Genomic DNA, 10280 nt, shown 5'->3' on the forward strand with positions numbered 1-10280 from the left:
TCTTTAAAAAAAAAATGTCCCTACTCACCAGCTGCTGCCAGGCAGTGGAACAATCCCAGCTGCCCCCCACTGCCCCGCGCAGCATGGGGGGATCTGCCAGGAGGCCCCTGGCCCCCGCCCACTCTCTCAGCCCCACCCATGCTTGGTCTGCCTGGCCCAGCTCCCGGCTCTTTAAAAAAAAAAAGCCCCAAACTCACAGCCACCAGCTGCTGCAGCAGCCTTGGGTCTCCTGAGGGCTCATGGCAGAGCCCCCCCCCATGTAGCATGGGGCACTGAAGGACAGCGGGGATCACCCCCATCCCCCGCCTGGCAGGAGCCAGTGAGTTGGGGGTTTTTTTCGCCTTTTTTTTAAAGAGCTGGGAGCTGGGGTGGGCAGGGCAGCCATGGTGGGGGGCAGGGGGCTGGGAGAGCAGGCAAGGATCAGGGGGCTCATGGCAGAGCCCCCCATGTGGTGTGGGGCAGTGGGGGTAGTGGGGATTGCCCCCCTGCCTGGCAGCAGCTGGTGAGTGCCAGGCTTTTTTTTTCAAAGAGCTGGGAGCGGGGGTGGGCCGGGGCAGCCATTGATGGGGCTGGGAGAGTGGGTGGGGGATAGGGCCTGTCTGATTCGGAGAGTCGGCGAATTCAGCAGCAGCTGAATCTCCAAATCAGGTTCGGCCGAGTTGATTCAGGACAGTGATTCGAATCACCAGATTGAATTACTGTCCCCCAAATCAGCCAAATCCAAATCCAAAGTGAATATTAGCCACTTTGCACAGGTCTAATTCTCATACGGTTAAAGGACTGGACTGGAGCAATGGAGTTCTAGTTCCCAGCTCTGCTACAGACTTCCTGCAGCTCAGGGCAGGCCATTTAATTTCTCTGTGCCTCAGTTTCCATGTTGTAAAAAGTGAATACTTTACCATAGGACTGTGGTGCAGACAGATTCACTTAGCAAATGACTGGGAGGGTAATGTCCTACAATGATGGGGCCATACAAATAGCCAGCTAGATTTTTATATATTGACTTTAAGTTAACTTTGTAATGGAAAGTTCAGCTCTTACAACAGAAAAGAGCAAGTCTGAAGGATTAAATATTATACACACACAGAAACATTGCTACTGTCCAACCCATGTAGGGAATGCAATTCAAAAGAATGGAAAAGCAGATTAAAAATTTATGTTGCCTGCAGCATAGTGTAACTATCAACCTGTGATGGTCTGTCTTGATTTAAGTAGCATCAGAAATCATACAACAACCCCCCTCCTCAATCAATCTGGCCATATTTGAATGGTGAAATACATTTGAAAATAAAGTTTTTGATAGAAGTAGATAGGTGGAGATGGCCATCTTACTGAAAATAAATATTTTGGTTGGTTACAACCAGCCTTAACCACATCCAAAGGATTTCATTATGCAAGAAGTAGTAAGCATTTAGTTTATAAACAACATATCATGGGCTGAAGTTTTAAGTAGGGGGTTAAAGATTATATCTGCAAGTTCTATATTTAGATTACAGCAGTTTGCACATGTAAAATGGTATTTTGCATTTGCACATTAAATATCAAGTTCTTAACTACATGCAAAACATGATTTGTAGATACAGTATTAGGCTTGGTTCTATATACACATGCTATACCAGTATAAATGTGGCAGTTAAAGGTGTGATTTTTTTTCTTATTACTAGAATTAAGTAAACCCAACACTTAAAGTGCAAACAAGTTTTCACTGCACCTTGCCTAGGTTTATGCAGCTTACTTTAAGTTGCCTAAACCTAGAACAGGAACAGTGTGGGGAGCCTGAGATGAGTAACTTGAAGTTGGGGAGGGCGTTGGTAAGTCCATAGGGGTAGTTGGCAGGTCTTGAACAGCGGCTGGTGGGTGCATGGCATGGAGATTGCCCAGTCAGGGATACTGGGGTTTGGAAGCAGCACAGCTCTGGGGCTGGGACAAGTGGCTGGGCTTTCCCAGGCCCAGGCTGGGAAAGCCCAACTACATGAAAGTGTTCGCAAGATCAGGTTAACCCCTTCATAGATTGGGTTAGCCTGTACTGGATCTAAATTAATGCACCTACTTAGGTGCACTAACTTAGATTGGGCCCTGCATTCTTGGGCTAAATTAAACCCTCTGAATACCTTCGTGAGTGGGTATTTACGCTTATTAGGTTAATCAAAATGTAATGCCTGTAGGTAATGCCTGTGGGTATTACCATAAAGGTTCCTCAGGCTGATAGAGCTTATTCCCTTCCTGTATGACAGGATATGACACACTGCTCTAAGTATGTCCATACTGGTGGCGTATGAGTTTGGACCACTTTAAACATGTCAGTATAGTTAAAGTAATGCGACTTTTGTGTGTATTCAAGTCAACTCAGGAATTTGCCTCTTCAAGAGTTAATCCTCATGCGTAAACAGTATCTACAGTAGAATGAAACTTGATTTTGTAAAGGAGTAAAAACCATGGAACAAATGTTTAGGGAACTAAAAAGAAATGATTTGCATGATGAAGGTGGCGTTCTGATGAAAGTGGAACTGAGTCAGTTTGGGGATACTGCGTGAGGCTTCTTAAGAGAAGCAGTTGCTTGATGAAGGTGATCTCTTTCATAGATAATACTGTGCTTTCATAAGAAAATTTAACAAAACTGGGTAGAGGCTTAGAAATGGAGATTGCAGTTAAAATTAAAAATAAATTGATGAGACAGCCACTCAGAGCTGCACCTGGGTGAGTTTAAGTTCTGAGTTTTAGCTTGAATCCTGAAACCAAACTCATAAGAGCGTTCTTGTAACATTTAATTATTCTTATTGGTGTCCAACATCATAATAAAAAATGGTGGTAATAAATAATACTTAGCATTTACACAGCAGCAGGAATTTCATGGAATCATTTCTTCTTGTGAGATATCCACTGTGTGGCACTAAACACTTGCAGGATTTAGACACATTGGCTGGTTTTAGATTCACCTTGGAAAATCCTCAAGCCATGTTTGAATCCAGTGATTTGATTCTGACCCCCAATTCCAAAATCAAAGTGCTTCAGGGCTGAGGTACCAATTTTCACTGACTTCTTATTAATACATTTCTTCTGCTCAAATATGTAACTATGCTTTGAGCACTGTTTCTCCTTATTTGAACTTTTTGTACCAAATGGGTGCAGTTTCCTTTTAAGTTAAGCGAGATAAGACAAGAGAAATGGATCACATCTATTATTACAACAACATAGATCCTCTTTTATCTCCCAGGGTTGAGAGTTAACTAACACCTCATGTGCTGGCAAGCAGAATTTGTTGAGAGCAGAACAAAACCAGTTACAACAGCCCACAAGGAAGGGAAAACAAAGGCCACTGAAGATTTGGAGTCACAAGGGTCAGGAAAAGACACAGCAAGACTTGAGGGGAGGGTTTCCAGCTCCTCCTTTGATGTTTTAATTAGGACTTTTTGAAGTACTGTAACTGCCAACAAAACATTTTAAGACAGCTCCACTGTTTGATTTTCCCAACCAGTTGTTTTATTTTTGCTGCATTTCATGTCAAACAAAATCCAAAGCACAATAATTTAGTGCATAAGGAGATGATTTCACAATAAAAAAACAGGATTGGAGCCTCCAGCGTCACATCTTGTGGCTTGTCATCCTTTTTCCTTAAGAAAAAAAGAAACCCCATCCCCACTCAGCCCTCCTGTGTCATATAGGAAAGAAGAGATCTGTTGGTACTTGTGTTTCTCTCAAGCAAGCCTTCCGTCTTCACACTTAACTGGGTATTTTAGCAGCTTGCTGTCTTCATTCCTGGATGGATGGTGCTCTCACACTTATTCTTCCTGTCTACTTGATGAACTGCCTGAGTGTGATAAGCAAAATATCACAACTGTTTAGCTCTCCATGGGCTGCAGGCAGAAATGGAAGGGGTACAGATGGGACAAATCCCAAGGAGGTCTTTACTCAGGTTTTAATCAGATGTTTGTCAAGTAAATTCCCAGAGTGGAGCAAAAGCCAAGGAAATGCTCAGGATTTAGCCCATGGACTTGTCACTCTTCAATTTAATTTTCCTCTCTTCTACAGTTAACCACAGACAGAACTGAGGAAAAAAATATTATTAGCATTTGTGAACTTACGGAAAGGGGAATCACTTTGTGATGCTCTGTGAGAATCTGCATGACTGGGTAGCAAATGGCTTCTTTAGATTCAGATGCATGTTGGTTGGAGGAAGGGCTGACTTTAGGGGCGCCATGGTACCAGTGGGTATGGTACCACAACACAGAGTTGCCCCTAATTATCATTGTGGGAAGCCTATCTTGAAGTTACAAAGACATTTTGTTTCCATAGGACTCACTGCTGCATTGTGCAAGTCAACTTTCCTGGACTGTTGAAGAGCTCTGGATGTATTTTAGGTCTCATAACAAGGAGATATTGTGACATATAATATTAGCATGTGTTGATCAGTGGTTTTGAAATGGTGTTTTGCGAAACCCTGGGATTCTGTGGTAGATCATCTGGAGTCCTGCAAAGAGACTGGAGGCAATGGCAGAGCAGTCTAGGAGGGGTGGGATGCCACTGGCAGGCTAGGTCACCTGGTTTCATGCCAGCCTTTAAAATAGGTGTCAGGCTTCTCTGGCAGAAGAGCTTATATAAAAGGGTTCTGTGACTTCAGGAAGCTTGAAAACCTTGGCTCAAGATCATGATAAGACAATACAGATGTTCCAGGGAAGAGTGGTAAATCCCCAAGACTGTTTTCATAGGGGGAAGAAGCTGCCTGTGCTTCTAGTAATTGGGAGATTATATGAGCCTTGCTGCTGTCCTTTTCATTGTCTCTGTCCTCGTCTTTCCCTTGCTTGTTCATCATAAGATCATAGGAAAGTAGGACTGAAAGGGACCTCAGGAGGTCATCTAGTTCAGCCCCCTGCTCAAAGCAGGATCAGCCCTGACTAAACCATCCCAGCCATGTGTCTATCCAACCTGCTCCTGAAAACTTCCAAGGATGCCGATTCCACAACTTCTCCAGATGGCCTGATCCAGCGCTTGGCCACCCTCATTGTCAGAAAGTTCTTCCTGAAGTTCTTTCTTGATCCACAAAGCAGAATTATTCATGCAATGGCATGATATAAACAATGATGTGTGGTCACTAGATGTGAGGGAACAGTTTTTGAGGCCATGTGAAAAATGATCGAGTGTAACCAAGAAGGAAGAGATGAACAGGAGCTCCAGTTCAGACACTAAGCAGTAGGGCTGTGCGAAACAGCAGTGTTTCGTTCCAACTTCTGTTTCAACGGGACAGTGTTTTGTTTTGAGTTTCATTTAGTTTCGAAACCACTGTTCTGTTTCCTTTCGTTGAAACAGTTTTGCTGTTTTGATGCTGTTTCGATGTTTCACCCATAGGCTATAATGGGGGACCATAAAACTGCCTATAACTTTGTTAGTTCTTGCCTGATTTGGATGAAACTTGCAGGCGTGCTAGCCCCTTCTGAGGCCAAGTTTCAAGGAGATAGGGGCTGAGGTGCAAGGTGTGAGACTGCACCTCAGGCTGCTGACAAGCATAACTCGTGACATGGGTGACAGAAAGCAGGCCAGTTCTAACAGTGCTGCCTTTTATGCAGTTTTTCCATCCCTCCCCCAAAGCACTGTCAGAAAAAGATGACACTCACTGGCCAGCTACACAGTCGATAAGAGCAGTCCTTCCCCACTCTTCCTTCTCCATCTCCTTACTTTCTGTTTCCCTGCAGGCAAGCCCAGCTTGAGTTACAAAACTTGAATGTTTCGAAACTTCTGAAAAGTTTCCACTGCCCTCGTTTTGTTTTGAGGCTGTTTCGAAGCTCTTCATTTTGATTTTGCTGTTTTGAGCTTGAAACAAGTGGAAATAGCATCAAAATGAAACAGCCGCTGAAATTTCGCACAGCCCTACTAAGCAATTCAACCGGACACCAGAACACCCAGTCTCAGTGAGAACAGGGGTGGGTGTTTAATGTTTGGTGTTGTGAAAGTTTCTTCTCCTGTTGGCTGTGAAATGTCTGTACTTGGGAATCCTTGCAACTCAGCATCCAGGAAAAACTATCTAGAGTTTCATCAACTGTAGAAGGGAGACAGCAAAGAACATCTGTGCTGTCTTTTCAAATTATGAAAAGTTTAGGTTAAGGTCACTTGCTGCGAGAAAGTAACTTTAAAATGGAAAGCAAAAGTGAGGGAAATGAAAGGCCCTTTTTCTTTTATAGGAAAGAGGTTAGCTTTGAGTAGCAAAACTGCTTGAAAGTACAGGACTTGTATTAGCAAAGAAAGGGTTTTTTTTTTTCCTTTCCCTTTTTACAAGAAGTTTAATGCAGCATTGCTGGCTGACAGAAGCAAAATTCTCCCTATGTGGTGGCTATTTTGTTAAGTTTTGTTAGCTCTGCTAAAAAGCATCTTGTCTTAAGACTGGCTCTGATTTAGTAGCATTGTTCTCTTCTGACTGCTCATAGCAAATTTTTCAACTCTTCAAAATAGCCCAAGTGTATTTAAGGCACTGGAGGTTTCTTCTACCTTTGTTTCCATCCTGAATCGCACAAAGCAGGGGTGTTCAGACTTTGCACTCTTTGAAACTACATTGTTGGAGAGTGTCCAGGAGCAGAGTGCCTTACAGAAGACAGTAGATCCCACAATGCAATGCTGCTGAACCACTTGAATCAAAATTAAGTGTTGCATGCTGGGACCTTTTGTCTCCATGTTGCACCCCATCATTGAAGAGAAGAGGGAATAATGATCAGTATAGAATGCCATGTACTTTATTCTATTTATGGACTGCACATTAGTCAACCTACCTTCTGATAACGACAACAGAATGATGATAACCCCACAAAAAGGAACTTTTAACAGACACTTCACACAGAAGCTAGACTCATTCATTAATTGTGGAAATTCCTTTGACCCTGTTGGCTTAGCCTTTGGTTTTATATTGCTGCCACTTTTTTTTTCAGCTCGACATGAAGTTATCACCAAAGAGATCCTAGAGCTGGATACATGGGAAAACCAGTGGAATGTGATGGCCGTCAATGTCCTCATGCATGACAACTATGACGTCTGCCTTGTTGCCAGATTGAACCCAAGAGATCTGATCCCCCCGCCTTCTGATCTAGTGGAGCAGTAGAAATGCAGTTGTTTCTAGTGGCTCCAGAGTCTGCTGCAGCTGATGAACTCAGAATAAAGAGAGGGAGGCAGAGTGACATTGGAACTGGTCTGAAGTGACAGCTGGGTTTTACAGAGATGGCTCTGTAACCATGACAGCCATGCTTTCAAATGGTGCTTCCCATGGGCAGATCTAGAATTCTGAAGAGGGGGTGCAGATGTTGAGATGCATTCATAATGTCTAAAAAAACACCTTTTTCTCCAGTTAAAAAGAAACTAGAAGCTTTACTAATATGCAAGGGGCCTAGGGCTACAAAAATAAATATAACTTCATTGGCATGAGTTAAAACCAATCTGCAAGGCTATGAAATAGGAGCTTCATTACCAGGAGCAGCTCACAGAATTGCAAAACAAAGGCTTGCTTGATTATGGACTATCAGGACCATTAAACAGGAGGGATGGTCATTAACAGCTGCGGAAATGAAGAGTTTAGAAGAGATCAGGTAGCTTATAATAAGCCATGAAGTCAAGTGACTCCCTCAGCACTGCCTGACTAGAAATGCTGCTGCCACTGCTAGACTGTTGTTTTTAAACTTTAGGTGGAACAGGAATCAGAGACAGGTGCAAGTGCACCAGTGCTTCCCACCAGCTGCTACATGCCCCAGTACTAGTATATTAGACTACTGAATGACACTATAGGTTCCCTAATCTGTTCAGCCTCTGAGCCTGGCCCAGGCACTCTGTAATGCACTCCTCTATCCACCTTCATAAGCTTTTGCTTAGACTGCATTGCGGATTGCTGTAAACTGTAGTCTAGTTGCAACCCAAGTCCTATTCCAGGGTAGAGCCACATAGTTGAATTGCAAGCAGCAGCAGGCTGAAGGTGCAAACATAGTGTCAGGAGAAGATTTTGCCTTGGCTGTACCTCATGCAGTGTTCAGTGGGGCTAGCATGGATGGATGCTTTTGGCCTCACATGGGTATAGCTCAGACAGATAGCAGCAAGCCCTGTGCTCCTACATATAAGCAGGGACTGGAGAAGAGAATAGGCCACAAAACCTTTCACATTGTCTAAGGGCCAAGCATAGACTAGCTGAGGAGCAGGCTACAGCAAACTGTAACTGTAGCTTAAAGACCCCTTAAGGCATGCTTAGGGGCCGGTACTGAGAGGAGAAAAGATTATGTCTCTTCGCAGTGGTTTGACCCTCCTGCACCAGAGTCAGGGAGAATTCTGACTTCTCCAAGGATCTGGGCTTCTGCGAGAACCTGCTGTGGAGCCAGCACCTTACAGTTCCAACATGGCTGTTTGAAAGCCTTTCTTTTCTCTTTGATTTAATGTTTGAGAGAAGGACAGGGAAAGGAATGAAACAAAAAGTAAAAATAGAACTAAGCTAGTTTTCTTAGCAGACCAGATTTGGTGCCATACACAGACCAAGCCATTGCCATTTCAGTGAGGCTGTTTTTTAAATAGAAGTGTGCATGTGATCAGAGGTAAACTGTACTGGGAGAGGGGTACGACTGTTTCCATAGGGAGAAGGAGTAGTTCAGACAGAATGATTCCTTTAAGCTTCCTCAAGCAGCATTAAGTAGAGCAGGTTAGATGACAGCAGCCAGGAGATGCTCTGAAGTCTCACCCAGTAACAGAGCTCCAGTTTGAATAAATAATGTCCCTTTATACGTTCTCTTGTGTCTGACCTTGGTTTCTGAGTGTCATTTCCTAGGCAGTTCAGGCAAGAGGGCTGGAAGCTTGAGCAGCTCTCCTGGGCCAAAGCTGCAATTGAGAGGATGCTACTCTAAAGAGACAGTGAGATCATCAATGGAGAACGTATAAATATATTATAAAGCACTGAAGCAGTCCACAATTCATTTCTAGCTAGAGGTTGCCTCTGAGAGTCACAGGGGCAACCACAAACCTGGATAGAAGTGATCAGCAAAGAAAGAGTGAGTCCCCTAGGTAGTGTGAGCACAGTTATTTGCAGGGCAAATTTTTCAGGCTGGAGTGGTTTCTCTTTGTGCTCTTCTTGAATCATATATTTGGTAGCAAATATTTCAGCAGTTGATTTCTCTCCTGCAGTCATTGCAGGGGAAGTTAGAAAAGATGACCCAGAAGCCCTTTTGTTAGGACTAAATTATCAGATTCATCAGTTATTCCCTGGACTGCCCTGTGGGGCTGTCAGCCTGCCTGTAACAACACTCAGTAAGAAGGACACCAAAGTTTGCTCATTGCAGGCGTGCTTTGTGTATGTTTTACAACGCTGTAATTTAGAGCACTTTTTATAGCACTATAAAGTGACAGTTCTCTTAAACATGACAGAATTGCAGTGTTTGGGAAAGGAGGGTGCCTCTGAGGTTCTCTGCATTTTCCAGGCTAGGAGGCAGGGGGTCCTAGGCAGCCCCCTGGGGCTTCTCCACTGGTGAGAAATTTGACCAATGTACAGAAGTTATTTAAAGTACTGTAGGTTGCTAAAGTGCTGTAAAATACAGTGCTTCAAATTTAATACCTCATTTAACAAGGGTTAATTTAAAGCTCTGTGCCCATTTTTAGAGTGCTATAAAGTAGGGCTGTGTGAAAGGGCACCATTCCATTTTGCCTTCAGTTTCGACGGGTCAAAGGAACAGCCTTCCAATTCAAATTTCATTTCGAGTTGAAACAGCTGTTCCATTCCATTCCATTGAAACAGAACGGCTGTTTTGATGCTGTTTCAGCGTTTTGCTGGCGATGGGAAGTCAGCCCAGCTGGGCTGCTTCTCCATCCCTGGTGCTAGATTGCAGGGGGGGGATGGGAAAGCAGCCCAGGTGGGCTGCTTTCCCATCCCCAGTGCTAGATCACACCAGGCGCGGCAAGGCAGCCCAGCTGGGCTGCCTCCTGCCTCCAGTGTGATCTAGTGCGGGGGATGGGAGGTCAACCCAGCTGGACTGACTTCCTATCCCCAGCCTATTTCAGTTTTCAAAATGTTTCGACTAGCCTCGTTTTGTTTTGAGGCTATTTCAACGGCCTTTGTTTCATTCCAATTTTCCTGTTTCGAAAATTGGTCAAAACTGTCGAAACAAAATGGCCGGCGAAATTTTGCACAGCCCTACTATAAAGCCATGCACTTCTGTTAAGTCACGGCAAAGGGCTTTAAATGGTGAAAAAAGCAACTTCTGTACACACCGTATACGCCATGCTGTATGGAGGGTGACCCAACCAATGTGTTTTGCTTTGTTTATACTAGGAAAAAA

General features: G+C 43.9%; 1 protein-coding gene across 1 annotated transcript in view; it reads left to right on the forward strand.

Moving 5' to 3' along the window:
- The window catches only part of KBTBD12 (kelch repeat and BTB domain containing 12), a 46022-nt gene extending 38408 nt beyond the window's left edge, over positions 1-7614 (forward strand). The window contains exon 6 of the mRNA XM_019536842.1: positions 6912-7614. Within this exon, the coding sequence (XP_019392387.1) occupies positions 6912-7081 (170 nt within the window). The 3' untranslated portion in view covers positions 7082-7614. The remainder of the gene's footprint in view (positions 1-6911) is intronic.
- The last annotated feature ends 2666 nt before the right edge of the window (positions 7615-10280 follow it).

This window comes from Crocodylus porosus, unplaced genomic scaffold (genome assembly GCF_001723895.1).
Source record: "Crocodylus porosus isolate Cpor-Errol unplaced genomic scaffold, CroPor_comp1, whole genome shotgun sequence".
Lineage (NCBI taxonomy): Eukaryota > Metazoa > Chordata > Crocodylia > Crocodylidae > Crocodylus > Crocodylus porosus.